Genomic DNA, 21555 nt, shown 5'->3' on the forward strand with positions numbered 1-21555 from the left:
AAAATCATTTATCATTCAGATCCTTGTTTATGCCAATATTCTCATTGTCATAGTGAAAATAGGTGAATAAAAATTAATTAAACATCTGAAAGAAGCTATTGCAGGGAAGTATACATGAGTATACATTGTTATTTCCTGGCGCAGCATTGAGTATGCTATGAGTTTTTCATATAGGAATGGGTGTCTGTAAGTTGAAAAAAACTTTTTATTCAAGGATGAAAATTTACAGAAAAAAGAAAAACAAACAGTCCGTTTATTCTTGTTTGTGTTAGGTTTGTCTCTCAAGACTTTCCTTTTTGGTTTGGTTTTATAAAATGCTGGGAGAAGTGCTGCTCCATGCTTTTATTTCGTAAAGCAACCGGAAGTTGTCCCCCTCCCTCCACTCAGCAACACTCAGCCCTGATCGTTAGAGCTGTCGGTGCTCAGACTCAGAATTCGTTAAAGACCCGGGTCTGGACGACTGGAGCTCTCCGCGTCCTGAACTCTGATCCCGGCTCCGTGTGAGTCCGCGGGTCTGCTCCGGGTCCGGGTCCATGGCCTGATCCGATCCGGATCCTCTGCAGCTGAAGCGTCCGAGATGCTCAAAGCTGTCTGCAGCAGAACAAAAACACCGAAACCGGCCCGGGGACTCAGCGATGCTGTTCAGACGGAGAGCCAGGTAACGCTAGCATGCTAGCTGGACCACACAGAGACCGGACTCTGGTCTGCAGAGACCTGCGGGTTCATGGAGGCTCAGAGGAGAGGAAAAGGCTGTGATTCTGCAGGGAGAGAGAGGGAGGAGGAGGAGGTGTGGGTGGAGGGCTGGAGGGGCTCCTTCAAACGGAGGCCTGCTCCATCTATTCATGTTACATCATGAGACTCTGCCTCTGCTTTTATTCTGAAGGTCCCTTTGTCTGCAGCTGCTGCAGGGGGTGGAGGTACAGACTAAGGAAGGTGGTGGTGCATACTGAGGGAGGTGGTAGTGGGGCAGGCTGAGGGAGGTGGTGGAGGTGCAGACTGTAGTGAAGATGGTGCAGACTGAGGGTGGAGTTGGTGTTGCAGACTGAAGGAGGTGGTGGAGGTGCAGACTGTGGGGAAGGTGGTGCTGACTTGTAGTGGAGCCGCAGACGTTGGTTTGTGGATCATATCTCTGATGTATGGCAGGGCCGGACTCAGACTGAGTGGTCAGGAGCTGAAAACACACACGGGGCACCAGCTCAGAGTAGGGCTGGGTGATCATGGCAAAAATCACAGTCACACAAACCTTCAATGTCAGTTAATGCATGATTATCCCACTCTCAACTCAGTTCATTCTGTGAATATTTGTATAATTTTGAAAACAGTAACTGAAATGAACATGCACAGATGAACAGTTAATGGTAGAAATGAAAACACACATCAGCTAGAATGAAAATGTTTAATGTAAAAAAAAATATTAAAAAGGAAGAAAAAAATACAACTTGTTTTTCTTGCAATGTAGTTAACTTTAATTCTGTGGTGTAACTTTCACATCATGACAAAGGTTTTTCACTACTCTTTTGTCCTTGTTATAGCCTAAGTGTGTCCAAACAACTGACACAGAATTCCTTTTGGGAACAAGCTGCTCACATGCTGCTGTCGGCATGGTGTTTGGGTTTTCTTCTGTCATGTTTTTTTCCCCCCCGAGACATAGCGTGTCCAAGCGCAGTCCAATAGCAATCACATCATCTACCTGTGCTGACTGAGTTATGCTCAGTCTGATCTGGTGCTAAGCTCATAGTGGACATGTTGTGTGTAGTGGACTGGGTGGGACACTGTCATGTGTCTACTTCTTCTCCTTGCTGGTTTTCTGGCAGCTTTAATGCTTTGTGACACCTGACTGCCTGTAGTGTACATAACCTGTAGTGTATTCAGGACATGATGTATCAGTAGACACAGTATTTCAAGGAGGGGAAAAAATCAAAATGATCAACATGGCAGTTTTAAATCAGTAAGAAGCTCCAAATGTTGGTTTTATTATCTTATTATCTTATCTTATTTTCTAAAAACCCAGTTCATATTCAAAATCCGTTGCAAGATATCTTTTAGTTGCTGTCATTTTCCAGCTTTCCATTTTTTATGGAACCTGATCCATACAGACTCTAGTTTAACAGCTGAAGAACATCTAGGTGATTATCCAACAGTAACTTTTAACTATGCCAACAAAAAACAAACAAACCCAACCCCCCAAAATATACAAACAATCGACACCTTTAAATGAAGGAGTCAAGGTTGGTGAGGTTGTTAGGTGGCACCTGGCTCAGAGTTAGTGCTGTTTAATAAAGATGGCTGAGAGCGATAGTGCGTGTTTGTGTTGAAAATTAACTCCTAACTTATGTAATCTGCAGACATTAGCCAACAGATGTGATGAAGGGCTCAGTAATGAGGACGTGTGGATGTCTTAGTTAAAAATAAAAAACAAATAAAAGCTACTTATTTAGATGTCTCTGAGATTCACTTGTCATGTGTTATTTGCTGATGGATACCTGTGAATAATTAGGATTTTTACAGAGATCAGAAAGGGTCCTCTTGTAGTTTGCGTGTAGTCTGCTATCAGTCAGTTATTATGGTTAACGACATGTTGTGTTCTTCGCACTGTGGACCAACAGGTGGAGTTTAGGTTGCTGGTTTTGGCACCTCAAAATAACTTTAGGTTAGATTTTGATAAGTGCAGGACCTCTCTCTGTGTCTTGTATATTTTCCTGCTTCTTTGTCTTTATTCATCCCATAACTGATGTTTATGAGGGGGTGGAGCTAACTCATGTTATGATTTGAAAGGAATAAAACTAGAAACACGATGAGCTGTTTGAGGTTTGCTGCTTTGAAGACTGCTTCAGTATCCTTAAAATAACAGTCTAACATTTAAACTGTGATCAGGTGTAAATGAAGCTTCTGTGTTGCCTGTATTGAGCATTCATGCTGTTTAGCATCTCTGCTGCAGTGATAACCATCATCTTAAAGTCAGGATCGTAACTCCACCTTTTGGATGATCACTGTGTCTCTCCATTTTTCATCCTCTTGCTGCTGCGGTTGTGAGCAAATCAACCCAGAAACCTGAAGTACCAGGGATTATATTTGAGTCATCCCCTGGATTTGAAAATCTTGAAACCCTAAATCTTCCTCATTATGTTAAGATCTGTGTTGCTGTCTCTGGTTCCTGTCGGCATCTTTTGTCTTTTTTCATCTTTGATATCTTTGATATTTTATTGTGAAAGGTAAACAGACCAAGGGAGCTTTGATGGAGGTGAAAAGGGCTTTTTTCGACATTGTTTCTGTTTGCTCTCAGAGACAGATGGCTTGTCCTGGAGAGTTATGAGGAGCCGGTTGAGCTCTAGACATGCTTCTGTTAATGGTGCTCTTCACAGTGTTTTTTGAAGATTGGGTTGAAGGTTTCTAGTGTTTCTGTGTGTCCTCAGTCTCAGGATGTTGAGTCAAGAAGAAAACAAAAATATGTGAGATCACAAATCAGTCTGAGACATCTTCGAGTATCTTCAAGACATATTTTACAACCAAAATCTGTCTGACTACATCATCAGACTTCCCTGTCATTTAATGAATCTAAACAAGCTAAATGGATCCTGAAAGGGCTCCATCACAGTCTGAAGTCCGGGTTTGTCGAGTCTGGCTGCAGCAGGACAGGAAGAAGCCGTTAAAGCGCTCGTTTTTGAAATGAGGTTTGATTTTCTGATGCAACCTGAAGAAATCAGGAGGGTGTAAACACTGATAGTGTGTCAGCTGTTGGAGGATCTCAGAGTTAAAATGGTTCAACCTGCAGAGATGCTCAGGCGTTGTTTCTGTGCACCTTTGCATTGACTCGGTTTAATCTCAGGATGTTTGATTTTTAAGATGATTTTATGGTCTTCACGCCGTGCCTCTGATCTTCTCTGCAGCTTTGGGTGAAACAGGACACTGTGAGGGCTGATGAGTGTCTCTGTGTTGCTCTGTGTCTGGCTGAGGAAGCAGTCGGCGCTGAAATGAGCAGATAAAATGTCAGCTGGGGTCTAAAGATGCTCGGAAAGAAAGGCGCTGTGCAGTGAGGCATTATTCCCTGACATTCAGTGATTGTGCAGCGTTGGTGCAGTGATCGGGCCGTGGGCTGTGCTGCAGGCACGACTGAGCGTGGTGACTGTACACATGTGACATCACCACTGTGACAACCTTACAGAGGTCCTGACAGCACCTTTAAAGAGACAGGCTCTGCAGGAATAGTCAGAGTCAGAACACGGATCATCTCTGCACTTTTCACATCCGAAACAGTACCAATAACTGGTACCTGGGATTCGGTACCAGTACTCAGCGTTATCCAAACTGTACAAAATATACAAACTTTCAATGCTGTGTTCATGTCCAGCACGGAAAATCACCTACTCTTTTACTCCCTCACAGCCACAAGGATGTGTTAGGGATCGAAACATGGTCCCGTTTGATTTTACGTGAATCAACACTGGATACTACAGACAGAATTCCTCAGTACCTATAAAAGTACATAATTCAGCACCCATCCCTATCTGTGGGTTGGTTAAAAGTTCGTTATTCCTACTCTTAAAGCTGATAATCAACACAAAGAAGAACTATTTTGAGGTTTGTGCAGGCTACTCTCTCCCAGCACGTACGGCAGGAGAGCTCAATGTCTCTTTTTCATGAGGCAGCACTTCATCATGTCTCCGAGGCGTCTGCTCTGTGTATTAATAACAGATGTGTGATATTGTTTTGGTGATGTGTGAGGCTCTCAGTGTTAGATTACACTCATTAGATCATGTTTTAAAGAGGCTCTGTGTTTTATTCTGTCTGAGGCTGAGCCGTGAGGGGAAATAATCGTGTTGTGGTTATTTAAACAGACATTAAGATCCTAACACAGCTCGTCGTTATCAGATGTTATAATCTCTTAATCACAGTTTATTCTTTCACTGAAAATCTAACAGTATCATGAGGATGTCCGATCTTTATTTCTGGGTTTTATTTCATCAGGAAATTATTATTTTTTCTTTGCAGCAGCTCACAGCTTCATTGAAGAGCTGCGTTATGATCCATCCACTCCTTCAACCACCGTTATGTCAACATTAATCTTTTGATGTGGACAGTTACTGTTGTGTCTTGTACACACTGGTGCTTCAGATTTCAATAATTTGCTCTGGATGATGATGATGGGAATGATTTGTTTTCAGAGCAGATACACGCAGAATGTGTTTTCATTTGCGTAAGTCACACCCCTTAACAAGAACTCATCTTTACTTACACTTTTACAGAAATCAACCCGTGCAAATGGTTTCATTCTGTGAGAACACAACATAACTGCTGCACACTGTTTTGCTCAGTAACTGTGGAGGTTATGCCCTTTAAGTATCACACAGGCTGCCTGGACTTTTTTGTTGTGTTGTCTCTAAAAGATTTGTATCATGCCCTGAAAGCTTAATTTCTCTTTTTTTCAGTAACTGTTAGAATTTTTTCTCTTGCCCTAACGGTTGATGAGTTACGGTAATTTAAAGAGTACTTGGAAAATGAGAGTGCCAGTGCTCTTATGGGTTTTTAAAGAGAAAGTCAGATACAGTCAGGACTGGTGACTGCATGTGTCAAAAATGACAAGCAAGGAGTAAAAAAAGAAGAAATACTGCAGAAAATACAGAAAAACCTGGACAGTGGGAAAAAAAGAGGGAAACACTGATGTTGTCTGAGGGTTTAGCAGCTTTAGCTACATGTATTCGTTAACGTCATTGCTTTTATATTAGGCCTAAGAGAACAAGTTACAGCATTTAATTTGTTTAAATGCTAAAATCAAACATTTCAAAATGGATTCACAGAGTATTACAATACCTATGATACAATATTTATGGGATATTTTTTTGTTTGCTAACTTTAGCTTACTGGCTTTTTGCGTGTGCTTTTAGCATTTTTTGTGCACGTCCCGTACCCAGAGACTATAGTGCAGAGATTCAACTCCAAACCTCGACTGTTTACTGCAGGTTTTCCCTCTTTACCTACTTCCCATTCTGTCTGTCAGGTCACCTGTCAGTCCCAGCAGTCCCCAGTTCAGGCCCTCAGGTTCAGGTTCAGGTTCAGGTTACTTTATTTGTACATGTAGGGAGATTTGTTTTGCAGACTGTGAGATTAACACCACACAAACATAAAACGCCAGAGACAAGATAAGAACAAATTTAAAAATTAAACAAAGAACATAAAACACTCAGTATTATTAAAGTGCTCTAGGTTTTATCATCACAGCAGACATGGGCATAAATGACATAAAAAGCATAGGAGGGGGTACATGCAGAGGCAACCTCCATTTAGATCAAAGTTAAAGGAATAAAAAATCTAAAAAAAAAAATAAGTAAAAGCGTAAGTAAAACAAAGTGCAAGTGTGTGTGACTCCTAGGCTGAAGGCCCTGAAAAAAACAAAAACTAATTCAGTATCTCATAAAACTAGAATATTAATCCAGAAATGTTGTCTATCTCTAAAGTGTGATCATCCATATTCTCTCAAAGTTCAGTTGTGGCTCCTTTTGCATGAATTCCTGCGTCACTGTGGTTGTGGTGTGTCAGCTCAGGAGTTGTGAAGCTCAGGTTGCTTTGACTGCAGCCTTCAGCTTGATAATACTCCATAGATTCTCTTTAACATGGTCAGATTGAAGCACAGGAACATCAGGTTCACTTGAGCAGCTTTTGGTCTTTTTGGCGCTGTGGGCAGGAGCCAAATTCCTTTGCTTTGCTCCAGCTCTCTGTGAACTGATGGCTTCTTTAAGCAGTGACCTTTAGTGTCTGACCCGGCTTGAGGAGGGGGTCAATGACTGTTTTCTGAACAACTGTCAGCCAACAGTGTGAACCAGACTGAACCAGACTCAGAGATGTACCTGTACCACATGAACTTCACGCTGTGTTGAAGGAAGAGCTGATATTAAAGTCATGTTTCCTGGGGGAACAAATCAGCTGAGACGTCTGCAGCCTGTGTTCTGGTTTCCTCTCTGAGCTGTCAGAGCTCCTTATAACCCGTCTCTGTTTATTAAAATGTAGATTGTTAATTTTAATGTTAATCTCTGCCCACACTCACACCCATGGGTGACCTGAAATCCTTCGGTAATCTGTGAGCTGCTTTAAAGAAACATCCCCAGTGTTTCTCCTCCTTTATTCATGCTAATGAGGATGAAGATGAAGATGAAGATGATGTTTCTAAACCATGTTTGTTTTATGACTCATCTCACCCCCCCCCCCCTCCCTCTCTCCCACACTTTGTCTGATTCCTCTCCTCTGTTGTTATTACATCATCTCCCCCTCCTCACATCCTCCTTTTTCCTCTCTTTTCACTCCTCACTCCTCTCATTCCTTCATCCTCGTGCTCCTGCTCTTCACCTCCTTACCTGTCTCCCCCTCCTCTCCCTCCTCAGGATGTTGCGGTGGCTGGTGTGTGGTCGGCTGGGTCCGGTCTGGATGTGGAAGGCTCTGCTGCTCTTTGTGGCCCTCGCCTTCGCTGGCCAGCTGCTGGGGGTCATCTTCAACAAGAGGTAAGTGATCCTAGGTCCCTTCATGCCTCAGTTTTCAGGGTTTGTTTGTGCTGATGGTCCTCACAGAAACTTTCTGAGTCAGGAGCTGGTACCATGGACACGTTTCTCGTCTTGAAGTCTTCTGTGAAGCAAAACAAGAACTCCCTCTCCTGCTGACGTGCAGCAGAGAGTTGACTTGTTGCAGCGGTCAGCTCTTTACATGGCTTTGTTGACCACAAGAACCACTAAGAGGAACTGACTGCGCTCACAGATCAACAGATTGTAGAGAAAGATTATCGGGAAAACTTTCTGAGATGCACCAAACCAGCGACACAAGAAATAAATGCAGATATGGTTCTGAAATCATGTGACTCCTCTCGAACAGAGATACTTCACTGTGTTTAAAACTTTGCTGTGGGCTACTTTACCGTCACAGATGGTTGATATTGATGACGTAAATCAAAGATCCTGTTGAAGGGGAACTGAGAGCTCCATGTTCTCTAACTCCAGTTTCTAAAACAGTATCAAGTCAGCGTGTAAATTTTTGATTAGGACAACATTTGATGGTAATTCAGAGTCTACATCTGAGTGAAAGCTTTGCAAAGAAAGCATCAAGTCTTCTTTAACACCTCTCTGCAAAAATGCAGCAGATCAATTCAGCACCTCCACTCTTCTCCTACAGAGTCGTGCTGTTGTAATCCTGCAAAATGTGGTTTGGCGTTGTCTCTGAAATCTGGATGGCAGCGTATGTTGGACCTTTAGATATTGTTCATCTTCATTCATTAATGAAGCCATAACAGATGTGTAAGCTCCTCATGCCATGGACTCTTCTGAACCACATACCATCAGTAATGCAGGTTTGAAGTGTGAGCTGAGATTAGGTTTTATCAGACCACCTAAGAGTTTTTGCGAAACGGGCTCGGGTCCAGAAAAGTCTCTGCTGGTTCTGGAGTCATGTCATGTTTTTAATGCAGTGCTGCCTGAAGGCCTGAAGTTCTGGTCCATCCAGTCTTGGCTTTGGTCCTTGTCCCTTTTGTCCAGGGGTTTTCTTTAGCCTCTCACAGGGAGTGAACCTCTTCCTGTCTTTTACAAATGTTTGTATGTATTTTTCCTAAAAAATTAAAATTTTCAGCTGCAACAACTACAATCTCGTATTAGGGCCATTAAAGAAATTAAATAAATAAATAAATAAATTTTTCGAGAAAATCACTCAAAAATTTAGAGTTTCTAAAGTTTCAAATGTACAACTTAAGAAACTCAAAAATTGCCAGTTTCTTTAAGTGGAAGGTTTGCGACTTAATAAACTAGCAAATTTGCGAGTTAATGAAGTCACAAGTCCCGGATGTTAGTTGATGCTCAGGGGATGACATGCTTGAGAGATGCAGATGTGATAAGCTGAAAAAAGCTAAGCTGAAAAAGAAAACAACTGTAAAATTGAAGGATGTTTTGTGATAGATATGGGAGATATCAGATGTTTTCATGCGTCTTTCTACAACTTTTTTGTTCATCTGTGATCTACTAAGAAGTCTGAGTGGACTGTAAACTGTAATCGATTGCTCTGGTCTCAGCAGCAGAAGCACAATATCGCCTGTTTACTTTTTTTCATTCCTTCTATTAAATGCTCCCGAGGAGGAAAGTTCTACGACTCGCTCTTTCGTTCGTGCCCTGTTGAACCACAAACCTCATCTGTATAGCTCGGAGATGTAACCATCTATATCCCTGCATCTGCCTGCTGCGCTGAACTTCTTGCTGGATAAACGAAAACACCTCCTTAAGTTCAGTGTGCTGCTTTCTTCTGAACAGCCCCATGGCACAACAATGTCTTTTCAGAGTCAGACTGCTTATAAGAATGCGATGACTCTGGGCTAAAACCAGTAGTATCTCCTTATTGCTGAGACTAACTCAAAGTACAATCTGATGAGGCTGCCAATTCAGTCCATCTTGCAGTGAAGCACATAACAACCTACACATTCAAAGCCACATATAAATCTTTGAGGAATCGGATTTTACTGGTCTATAAAGTCGTAAAATTGCGACTTTATTTACTATTAAGTTTTTGAGTTCAATAGGTCGTTCACATGTGACTTTTCAAACTTGAAAATTTCTAATTTTGATCTCGAAAACATATATTTTTTTTATTTCTTAAAGTGGCCCTAATACGCCATTGTAAACATCTGACATGTTGTCTTTGAACTATTTCCAGTGCAATATTGACTTTAACCCTCCAAGGCCTGGCCTCTTCTTTGAGTCTCTGCAAGAATAAGACATACCCAAATTGAAAAGAGCATCTCTGCTTCTAAAAGGTCTATTTAAATCATTCTGGTGTCATAATAATGTGAACACTTGTGAAATTTATTCACAGGAGTGGGTATTACTTTTTATGTCCCAAGCTCAGGGTAATAAGTCAAGTATTTTTTTATGCCTTTGGTTGTGGAGCTACCTCATAGTCCGCCCTTTGAAACCTTGGGTTTCAAAGGGTTAATGTCTGTTGTTTTAAATATTGAACACGGTGTACTAACTCTTTTTGCATTTTAAAGTAGTTAAATTAAAGATGTGGTTTGTATCAAGGAGCTGTATCTTTCAAGGGGTAGTGAGGACTGTTTTAAGGCAGTGATATGTCGTCTTTGTGTGCAGCTGAAGTGTAGAAAGGTGTAGGAGGATTATCAGTCTCCAGACTGAAGTCCTCCCACTGTTTCCTCATTTACACACTTCGACCTGAAGGTGAGAAACACTTTGCTTTGAGTTGTTCATTTCCCCCTCAGGGTTGACCAACAACAGGTTTTGAATTTGCTTTATGTTTGCCTGCAGAGAAATTACAAACAGGAGTTACTGTAGCTTCTGAATCTGGACAGTGAAAGCACACTAACTAAGCATGCAGCTTTTTTTTTAGGAGGGTACCGTGTGTAAAAGAAGTAACAACAAGCAAAAAAGTGAGTGTTCACTTGAAAATAGTGGTTTCTCCTCCAGACTTTGAAGATGTCTTGTTTTTTTTAGGCTAATTCAGTTAGCTCTTATATGATTCTCAGAGGGAACGTTTCCTCGGCTCAATGCAACTTTATGAGTCTTAGGGAACCCAAAGGAGGTTATTTTTGTGTTATTGTTGCACGCAAAAACGCCTGTTTTTCCTGAGCTTAGTGAACACAATACTCTTGAAACTGAAACCTGAGCTCAGCTTGATCTAGCACAGTCTGTTAGCTGCTCTTTATGCAGATATATGCAGACAGATAGCAACCCTCTGGGGTGTATGTTCCTCCTGCTGCTGCTCTCCATACAGACACGTTACACCTCTACATCTGACAGTAAACACAGTGATCTCAGATCCAGATTTAGGATTAATCCTTAGATTGAAACATTCACACCCTGCTCTGTGGAGCTGGATTGTGTCACGCTTTTTGAATTTGGGGAACACCCTGAAATCCAACAAGATCCAGTTCAGATCTGAGAAACAGATCTGTCAGCTCTGAATGAGAGCACGCCAACATAAGGATTTTACAAGTCTATCGAGTTTCTTTTGATGCTTAGTATCCTTAAACCCTGCACAGTCTAGATGTGTTTTAGCTGGTTTGGTTTGAAATTGGAATCAGTCCAGAGTCGTGCAGACAGCCTGTGTGTGTTTCTGTGTTGGGGGCAGACCGTGCAGCAGTCGTAAAGAATGCAGAGGTATGTTTCTGCTGCATGTTGGGACTAACTGGTTCACTGTGTTCTCTCTCTGTGTCGGAGGGAAAGTACATGTCAGTGTTCGAGGCTGCTTTGTCTGCAGAGACACACCCCCTCCTCAGTGAGTCACACACTCCGCTCTGCTCATGAGATCGCTACTTATCACAAACACACAAACAGCACAGAGCTCCAGCTGCAGACTGAGGACAGGATGAAGCTTCTTGTTCTTATTAGTGAAGCCATGGTAAAAATCCTGTTAGTCTGCTTGAGCGCAGACACAAAGTATCTTCCTATTTTCACATTGATCTCAGAATGATGTCATATCGCGTCATGGCGCTGCAGAAACACGTAACGGGATGAGTTTTTTCAACCATCACAGCTCCGACACCTTCAGACTGGAGAGCACGTTTCACACCTCAAAACCATAGACTGTAAAAAAAATGGACGTCCGCTTGCTCGGCTCGAAGTGAGGTCTCCACAAAAACTGCTCCCTCTGGTGACTGGTTGCAGTATTGGTTAAAAAATCCGGCTTTCCAGCCATTCCAGATGGGCTGTGGTCAAACTTTAAAAAATTAATACACCTCGTAGAAATGTTTCTCACATCCCATTGTTGTGTTAATTTGAAGACATCATTTGGCTGTCTTGTATTCAGGTCCTCTTTTTCCTGAAAAGTTTCATTTTCATTAGTTATACAGATTAAAAATGAGGTTTTACGTAACATTTAACAATGATTGACAGCTGCTGTTCTTATGTATTTTTTCCGGGGACTGTAAAATATGTCAGGAGGTAGAGTCAAGAAGTGATTAGACTCTCGAAAGAAAAAAATAATTCTTATTTTTGTCACCCAGCTCCACTCAGATTCTCCCAGAATCCCTCACAGTCTCTACTGCACAGACTCTGGCTGCAATTGCTGCCAATAGCCTGTGACGGGGGTATTTTGGCTTCAAAACCGTACAATGGTAAATGGCGGAGCCACGCTGTCCACTCTATATACAGTCTATGCTCGAAACCTGTTAATTATGCTCAGGTATCGCAAACCTGCAGTCAGTCTGAAACTCCCGTGTTTCTTTTTCTTTTTCTTTTTCGATTAAAAAATGCAGGAAAGAATTGTTTATATGTTGACAGTATCCTCTGTCATGTTGGTTGTACTATAGAACGATTTATTGCTTGTGTTAAGCGAATAATGCAGAAGATAAACGTCCCCCCAAAAAATCATAAGCTAACTTGCAATCGCTATATTGGTATAAAAAAATCACTATTAGATTATTTTCCAAAATCGTTCATCTCTAACAAACATGTTGTACTCCAGCGATAATAAAGCCCTCACCCTGAGGAGGATCTGCATCAACTCTGCAGACTTTCCTGCACACGCTCAAACACTTAATCTGTTATTCTTTAGCTCTCACTGACTGAACATTAACCTCTCCTCCCTCACAGCCCAGCTCAGGGCCTCCAAACATCTCTATGTCCTCTGAACATCTGGCTCTCTGGGCCCAGAGGGAGGTTCAGGTTGCAGCGATGTGGTCAGGGCATAAAACTGGCCGCACTCCAACTGACCTGCGCACTGAAGCCTGACTGATGTTTGGATTCAGAGTATTACTGTGACAGCAGGGAGAGAATTTAATGGAAATGCATTTTATCAAATCAATGTCTGAAACTGTATTTACAGCTTTCAAAGAAGAAAATGTTCCTCAAAACTCAACAGACTCATAAAAAAGCTCCTGCTTTTTAACCGGACCCGACATGTTTTAGGTCTAAATAACTCAAAGGCAGGAAAAGGTTTTGAATGAATCCAATACATGTGTTCATTTTACAGCAGGGAAAGAGGCTGTAAAAGCCATTACTACTAAAATCAAGAAATAAATCACAGCTGCAATGTGCAATATCTCCTCAGATGTGTAGCTCTCTCTTAAAGCAAGATGAATCTCTCAATTCAAGAAACTAAACAAATGCATTTTTCCTGCTTCATTTGCAAATTTATTTTTACTCTTTACAACAATTAAGACGTCATTTCTGTCTTTATTGTCTTGAAATTAGACATTCTTCTCGACTCGTCAGGTGAATGTGACTCAGATTAAGTCTCATAAGGCAAATTTTACCGAAAAAAAAGACATGAACACCTGAGCAGATTTCAGTTTTTGCAGTGACGCTCATGAGAAATTAAGTTTTAAAACTGCAGTTACTGGAGTGTAATTCCCAGAAACAGCAAAAACCACGTACAGCCCCGTTCAAAAAGTCGATCTTTGCAGCAGAAATAAACCTGTTTTGAGAAACACTGCTTGGGTCCCCCTGTGAATCCCAGCATGCTTTGCACATTGAGGCAGTCACTTTCCTCTTGGGTGTCTCATACACAGTTTGTGGTAATCCTGATAAAAATCCCTGGAGAAAGAGAGAGCTTTTAGTAACAGAGGAGGAGGATTCTTAACCACAGACAGCTGTTACATCAACCTCCAGTTGTTGTTTGACTACATCTCTCATCTCTGAGTTTGTTTTCTCCTTGTGGGAGTATTTCACGCAGCCACATTAAACACAGGGGCCACACATCAAGGAGAACTAACTGATGGAGGTGATGGGGAGACTCTGAAATGAAGTGGCGTCTTTAAAGATGTGTCTGTTTGTGGTTCAGTCTTGTCCCGCTGTCGTCCCGCTGAAGAATGAACTCTGAATCTCTTTGAGCCAGTTCTTTATTTGGAGTGAAATATAGAAACATGGAGATCAGAGCTTCAGAACATCTTCACCTCTTCTTCTTCTCTCTGTCTGTCCTGCAGCAGCGTCCAGCCGGCTGCTCGCTCCATCTTCTCCTCCCCTGACGCTCAGGGCCCATCTCTGGGCTCCTGTCACCCCCACACTCACATCATGTTCCTGAAGACCCATAAGACGGCCAGCAGCACCGTGCTCAACATGCTGTACCGCTTCGGAGAGGAGAGGAACCTCCGCTTTGCTCTGCCGCTTGGTTACCAGCTGGGCTACCCGCTGCCCTTCAACGCCCACAGGGTCAAAGGCTACCGAGGGCCCAGAGCTGTGGAGTTTCACATCATGGGAAACCATATGAGGTTCAACAAGCCTGAGGTGAGTCAGAGGAAGAGGGAAAGAGGAAGGCCAGAGGATACCAAGCATGTCTGTGTCCATGATGCTCAGACTGTGTTTCAGCTCCTGTTTGCTTCAGACTGAGCTCTGCTCACGATTCAGCCTTAATTCTTCTTCAACGTTTTAAACTCAGCTTTTCTGCAGAAGATGCAGCTTCATGCAGACTCTGACAGTCCTCTGAAATTAGAACACGGATCAAAACTTACGGCCTCACAAAGGATTGCTAATATTTTAGATTAAGCCCTCAGTCTGAAACCGTTTTTTGTGTTTCCTCCAAATGTCTGATGAAGATTCAGTGAGAGGAAAAGAAAGGACTGAGCCTCCAGTTTTTAATCTGTAAACATGTATCATAATATACATATGCATGTTGGTTTTATTGGTGCATCCAAACAAAGCGAAAGAGAAGGCGGATGAGAAGTGGATCCCTGCGGCGTGTCAGACAAAAACAGGCTCAGTGACATAATTCTGCAGCTTTTGCACCCACCAACCTGTGGAAATGAGCAGAAAGACACTAAGGGTTAAATATTCTACAAATGTCTGCAGGGTAAATACCGTCTCTGTGTGCCGTTCCGGTTAGGGTACATTTAAATTGGCCATTATGCGTTCTTGTAGGGGCAAACAAGCCTTAATGTGGGCCCTGGTCTAACAGCCCGCACAGTCTGAGTGAAGTATTAACCGTCTGCACAGCCGTGTTGAAAACCTGTTTGTCTTTGTGTCTCTGTTGTACCTCTCAGGTGGAGAAGGTGATGCCTGCAGACACCTTCTACTTCTCCATCGTCAGGGACCCAGTGGCGCTCGCTGAGTCATCCTTCGCTTACTATAAAGAGGTTGCTCCAGCCTTTCGGAAAGCGAAAGGTTTGGGCGACTTCGCTGATGATCCGAGGAAATACTACGACCCCCGTCTGCGTAATAACCACTACGCCCGAAACCTGCTGTGGTTTGACTTCGGCATGGACCACAATGCTAACTTCTCCGTGGCGCTGGCCCAACGAGGGAAGGCCATGATCCGCCGCGCCTTCAAGCTCATCCTCATCTCCGAGTACTTTGACCAGTCCATGATCCTGCTCAGGCACGCCCTCTGTTGGCCGCTGGACGCCGTTGTCTCTTTCAGCCTCAACGCTCGGCAGCAGAAGCCCAGCAGCGTCGGGGGGCTCGGGGGGAGCTGGATGGGCAAAGCAGTGGCAGCGGCGGGCGTTGGAGGTAGAGGAGCACGTCTACAAGCAAAGTCTGCTCCCAACCTGTCGCTGACGGAGGACCAGAGGGAGAAGCTGCGCCAGTGGAACGCCTTAGACTGGTACCTATACAAAGCCTTCAACAAGAGCTTCTGGGAGGAGGTCGAGAAGTTTGGACACGCCCAGATGGAGCAGGAGGTCGCTCTGCTCAAGCTGCGTCGGGACGATTTGGCCCGGGTTTGTCTCAGGGATGGAGGGAAGCCCGTGGAGGCTCAGAGGATCCGGGACAGAAACATCAGGCCTTTCCAGAGTGGATTAGTGAAGATTCTGGGCTACGAGCTGCAGCCGGGGCTGGATAACGCTACCAGGACGGCGTGTCTGCGGATGATACGGCCCGAGATCCAGTACAAAGACGTGCTGGATACTAAACAGTTCCCGCGGGTGGCTCCGGCAGTTCTCGCCCCAGCAGGGCCTCCAGGCCCAGGTCCGATGGGGGCAGCTGGTGGAGCTTTTCTCAGAGCAGACTCTTCTAGGACAGCAGAGCGGCTGGGTGTGGGGGAGGCAGGGGGGAGGACGGTGGAGGAGGGGGGCAGGGACTGGGATGGGAGCCGTTTGAAAAAGACTAATCAGACTCTGCTGGAGGAGCGGGGACGCCTCAGATAGTCCGGTGAGTACCAGAAGCTGAACTCTGAGCCCAGTTTACACGCCAGGAGACTCAAAGGTTCCTCCTTAGCACTTCCTCTCCGCCCCGCTCGTTTCCTCACAGACCGTCTGTCAGACTCTGTGACCTCTGAGCCGCTGCCTGCGGCCGTTTGTCTTTGCAGGAGGTGAAAGGACGCTTTGTTTGCTACCAGACCTGTCTGCAGCTTCTGCTGCTGCTCTTCATGCTTCTGTCATGTGACCTCAGTCATGTGACCACAGAGCTCTGTTTGAGTCCATGCTCATATTTATGTTTTCAGGTTCAGGTTTTGAGTTTTTCTGACTTCTCTTCTCGTGCATCATCCTCTGAGTCAGTCAGTTCAACTCCATGTTTCATGTTTTTACCAACTTCTTTTTAAACATTATTTTATATTCAGCTCCAGAAGAACTTCTCTTGCTCCTGAACTTAAGTTTGAAAATGTCCAGATAGTGTTTCACAGATTTCTGCCTCAGTTTGTGCTCCACATCGACCTCATAGTCTAAAGCGATGAGTTTATCAAATAGATGTAAATACAGGAAACGAAAATGAAACACAGCTCACCCTGAATCATCGAGCCATTTGGTTTAGAAGGTTTCAAAATATTTCCTGAAGTAATGACTCAAAGGAAAACAGGGATGTTGGACAGAAATAACTGATGAATAACTTCCTCGTGGATGTTTTCTTCTCGTATTTTTATGTTTGCAGACAAAATCTGGATCTTAAAACTCACAAAATCTACAAAGTTAGCTGAGAGAGTGTTACGGTTCTGCAAATAGTTGATGAGAATATGATTTAGCTCTCTGTGTACTGTCTTAAAACATCCTCCTTATTTTTAAAAAGTTTACAGAATATGTTTGAACTCAGAAATGATGAGGCATGAGAGGAAAATGTCACCTCATGAAAGGTTTCATCTCTGAGTTTTTGCAGCTGATGTGTTTTATTGGAGCAGTAAAGTCTGGATCTTAAATAATCTGGATAAAGTTTCTGTCTGTGAAAGACGTCAGAGCCCCAAGAGTCTGAGTCCAGAACCACAAACCTGAACCTCTCTTTAATAATGGAGGAGGTGAAACTGATCTGAGACCTGCAGACGGCTGCTTTATATCTGAGTTTAGATGCTTTTCACTCCCACCTTCAGAGACGGCTCCGTGCGGCTCCGCTTATCTCCACAGATGTTAGAGAGTGAAGTCAGATCAGTGTGGGCAGATAGACTCCACAGAAACACAAACTTCCTCTCAAATCTCAGTTTGGTGTCAGGCTTTTGAAGAGTGAGTCAGCAGCTGTTTCACTTTATCATCAAAATAAAACCACACAGTGTTTTTAACTGCAGCCCACTTCACACTAAATGATTTCAGAAGATATCAGACCAGATAGTAACTCACACGCAGAGGAGGAGACGTCGGGCCGTAAAGATATTCTGCAGGACACCGGTGTTGATCAGGAGGTTTCAAACAACAAAAACAAGAAAGACAAGAAATACAAGTTGAATAACTTAAAAAAGAGTAGGGCTGATATGTCAGGTATATATATTGTTTTTGCATCTTTGCAAACAGAACATTTTTATAAGATTAGAAAATCTTTACCCAAGATATGCCCAACTAAAAGTACCCAGAACTTTTAGCCCTGGCCCAAAAAAAAATTCCTTCTGAGGATTCATTATTTATTATTTTGATAATACGACTTAATTCACAAATGAAACAAAGAAACTCAACTCAAGTTTTTTGTCTAGATACAAACCCTCACACTCTGACACAGTAACAGCAAACAATCAGAGATCGTGGAAATCTGTCTGCACCTTCAGAATGACCTGAGCCTGATAGTAAATTCTGAAGGATTACACAAAAAAAAGGTTTAGATAAACTGTTTCTAGTGCTGAAATAACCCCTGACAAACACAAAAGATAAAATACATCTGAATGCTGTGTCTCTGTAAGAGATCAGAAGTGTTCCTGATGATCTGGAACTCTTTCAGTTGGTAGTATCAAGTTCCTGGAGTCTGAAACAGACCCTGGTCCCTTGTGCCAAAGGTTCCTACATTCCTGCAGAGTGATTTTGTCTTTACTGAGCAGTGTTTGGGTGACTGTGCCTCTCAGCAGACCTGAGTGTGCTGGTGTAAAGGCTGAAACCTTGAACGTTTGTGACGTCCATGTGAGTGTGTGTGTGCGACCTTGGACAGCTGGCTCTGACAGATGAGAGCGGTGTTGAACAGATGGGTGCGAACACGTCACAGGGTTGATGTTTGGGGTTTACAAAAAGAGCTTTTTTCACAATCTGAGAGTCCTGAGCCAGGGAGGAATGCAGACATGCTCATATAACACACACACACACAAACTCACCTTTTCTGTTGACATTCAACATGCCCGCAGATTTGAAAGTGTCATGTGACCACAGACAGACAGACAGACAGACAGGTGTGTGAATACCTGGGGTCTGACAGCTCTAAAGTCTTGTTTCTTCACACTCAGTGTGTGTCTGTGTGGGTCGTTTGCATGTGTCTGACTGGTTTTTCTAGAAGCTTCTTCTCTGAGGTCTTCATGGCTGCATGTTCACACTCAGAGGAGGGAGGGGGTTTGAACAGCCCACGAGAACTGAGGGAGGGTTTGAGAACAGCTTCAGATACAAACAGATTAAAGCGTCTGTTTCATATGAAGCTTCAATTTAAAACTTAAAATGTTTTGATTTATTTAAAGTCAGATCTTTTTAAAACTTTGGGTCTGAACTTTCACCCTGACTCTTCATGGTGTGAGACACTCAGATTGTAGAAGTGTCTTAGAGTGACCTCTGTAGGATTCATGATGCACAGTAGGGCAAAAACCAGCTGTTAGTTTTATTTCTGTTAGTTTTTTAGTTATTAAATGCTCCTGAAGATTTAAACACTCGTCTTTGCATCAAAGAGCCCACCTTATGGTCTTTAAATCCTGACTTTTTGGATATTTTCACCTTTATGAAACCAAGGCCCCGTTTACACGACAACGTTTCACCTGAAAACGCTGAAACGCAGTGAAAAAAAAATCTGCATTTACACGAAAAGGCCGAGGAACTGAAAACGCTGTAGTGAGCATGCCAGGCCTGTAGTCGGCGCTATAACTGCCTTGTCCAGAAGCCGCTTTTGGGAGATCTCCATAGAAGTAGAGTTTAGCCAGTCATCTGGTGAATTGGGGATTACTAAGTTAAAAAGTGGAGTAAAAGATGCACATTTTGTATAGAGACAGTCAGCAGATTCAGCAGACTGAGCAACACAAGCACAACACGGTAGTTCGCGAGGATCGTACCAACGGTACTGTTGTCCTGTTGTATGCGCGCGCGCGAGGCGGAGTGTGACGTCAGCTAACTGTTTGCACGGCAACGGTGTCGGCAGCGTTTCAGAAAAATCCCACTCTGGAGGTCGTTTTTTAAAGGTTGGCTGAAACGCTGTTTCCGTGTAAACGCGAGGCTGAAACGCGACAAAACTTTTGCGTTTCACCCTAAAACCGTTGTCATGGAAACTGCCCCCAAGAGGGAAAGCTTTTGGGGATCTTAAGGACTGTGCTGACCAACCAACACAGCCATATATTATCTCAGTTTCTGACATGCAACACATAATGTAGCCTATCAAACTAAAACATCAAAACCATCCATAAAAATGCTTTTAAAAAAACAAGAGACAGAATCAGAAAATTCTTACATTTAAAAAGATAAGTTCAAATCCTTGATATTTGCAGAGTTAAACCCTATATTTCTAACAGCGAGAGCTCCTGGTGTTCATGCTGGTTTTCTGAAATCTGAACCTAATGGTTGTAACACAGCGAGTACTCTGTGAAAGCCTGCAGTGAGCTCCTCTGCTGTGAGTTTCTCTGAAGTTTCTGAACTTAAATAGCTCTTATTGAAGCTATCGATCCTCTGGGTGGAGGCTGTGTAGGAGCAGCCGTCTTGCTGCTCCTCTCCGAGCACACAGAAAACTCACGTAACCTCACAGCAAGCTGCAGAGAGGCTGGCAGCAGCAGCAGAGTCTCAAACAGTCAGAGCTGCTGGCCTGTGAGCTGTGGTTTCTGCTGACTCTCACCACATCTTTCCTGTGACGACCAAAAGCAGCTAAAAACAGGTCCAAAGCTCTGCAGCCTGCTCGTTTGGTGACGGAGAGAAAATCAAAAGTTAGAGAGACTCAGTGTCTGCGCAGATACACTACAGTTTCCAAGCATAAAACAACAACATGCAGTATTTTTTTCACATATCTGCACCAATCACTCGGATTTTTACATGTGCTCCCAAACTGCACGAGAGAATTGGACTTAGATCTTATTTTTTTAAAGGCTCATGCAAAGACAGCTTAGGATCCCTTTTATTGCTTTTATGACAAAGATTTCAGCCCAGCATTTTGTCACCCTCACTTTCTCCTGAATCCTTCCTCCTGTCCAAGTATGATCACTCTAAGCTCCCAAAACACTAACATAAGGCTTCTGAACAGCCCGTCCGTCCTCCTTCACACGGTCTCCCTTCTGCTCAGCTCTGTGTACAGCTGTGAGCAGGTATTTTGGTGTCTCTGAGGTGTAACTTTGCCTCTGTGTGCAGTGATGTACAGTACATACAGTCTGCTCTGAGTCCTCAGAGGTCTGGAAATAAGCTCCTCGTGTTTTGAAGAGCTCTCATTGTGTCTGTAAAACTCTGAACTTTTGACTGACTGATGCTGAGAGTCCCAAACAAAGAGTTCTCACACAGAGAAGCAGAGAGAGCTCGGTGTGAATAGTTTCCCCTTACAGCGCTCGGCCTGTCGGGGGGGATTGGGTGAACAGCATTGTGTTGGAATGGCTGCCTCCTCTGTTTCCTCTGATGAAAGAGAGACTGTTCAGCTGCTCTTATAGACGCCAAGGCAAAGGGACAAAGATGCAGATCGAACAAAGTTTGGGAGAGAAATGGACCAACCTGTGTGCGTTCATCTCACCTTTCCTATCAGACAAACACTGAAATGTCTGATGGAGAGATGTTCAGAGTGATGAGCATGAATTCATCCTAAAAACTAAAACCTATCGTTACTGGTTATTGTGCCTAAACAAAGCTAAACGTTTTTTTTGTTTTGACCACTTTTACCAAACTTAATCAGCTGCTTATGGCACCCAAACACAGACCAAACCATGTGTAAGAGACTCAGAAACAGGCTTCGAAACATCCTTTAAAGCAGTGTTTCTCAATTTTTTTTTTAGACCAAGGACCACTTATTCCCCCAGAAAACTCTTACAGACCACCACAAGCTAAATAGCCCCAGATCAACACCCCAAAGAACAAACTATAAACTCGAATCATACATGTTACAACTTGCTAGGGCTGCAACTAACGATCGTTTTGAAAATGGATTGTACGCCAATTATTTTTATGATTAAAATTATACATTTTATTTCTTTAATTACTTTTATTCAGAACAAGTTTTTTTTTCAAAATGACGGAGAGTAGAGTTAAAAGGTGCACACATTTCTTCATAGTTTGGTGTTTTGTTTGTTGTTTTCTTTTAGAATGAGGGAGAA

The 21555-nt window shown here is 43.1% G+C and overlaps 1 protein-coding gene across 1 annotated transcript; it reads left to right on the forward strand.

The window, feature by feature from the left end:
• The first annotated feature begins 388 nt into the window (after window positions 1–388).
• gal3st4 (galactose-3-O-sulfotransferase 4) lies at window positions 389–19640 on the forward strand. The gene is made up of 4 exons (XM_074699288.1): window positions 389–658; window positions 7374–7490; window positions 13895–14195; window positions 14948–19640. The coding sequence occupies exons 1-4, from the start codon at window positions 636–638 to the stop codon at window positions 16046–16048; spliced, it is 1542 nt and encodes a 513-aa protein (XP_074555389.1). The 5' UTR covers window positions 389–635; the 3' UTR covers window positions 16049–19640.
• The last annotated feature ends 1915 nt before the right edge of the window (window positions 19641–21555 follow it).

The sequence above is a fragment of the Halichoeres trimaculatus genome, unplaced genomic scaffold (genome assembly GCF_033239565.1).
Source record: "Halichoeres trimaculatus isolate MK-OKI-2021-1 unplaced genomic scaffold, fHalTri1.1 fHalTri1_scaffold_22, whole genome shotgun sequence".
NCBI lineage: Eukaryota > Metazoa > Chordata > Actinopteri > Labriformes > Labridae > Halichoeres > Halichoeres trimaculatus.

What these genes read in the sequence shown, in the direction of transcription:
- gal3st4 (XM_074699288.1), top strand. Translation starts at nt 636, where the DNA reads ATGCTGTTCAGACGGAGAGCCAG. An exon ending in CTGTTCAGACGGAGAGCCAG is followed by an intron (nt 659 to 7,373) that starts GTAACGCTAGCA and finishes CTCCCTCCTCAG; the next exon opens with GATGTTGCGGTGGCTGGTGT. An exon ending in GGGGTCATCTTCAACAAGAG is followed by an intron (nt 7,491 to 13,894) that starts GTAAGTGATCCT and finishes TCTGTCCTGCAG; the next exon opens with CAGCGTCCAGCCGGCTGCTC.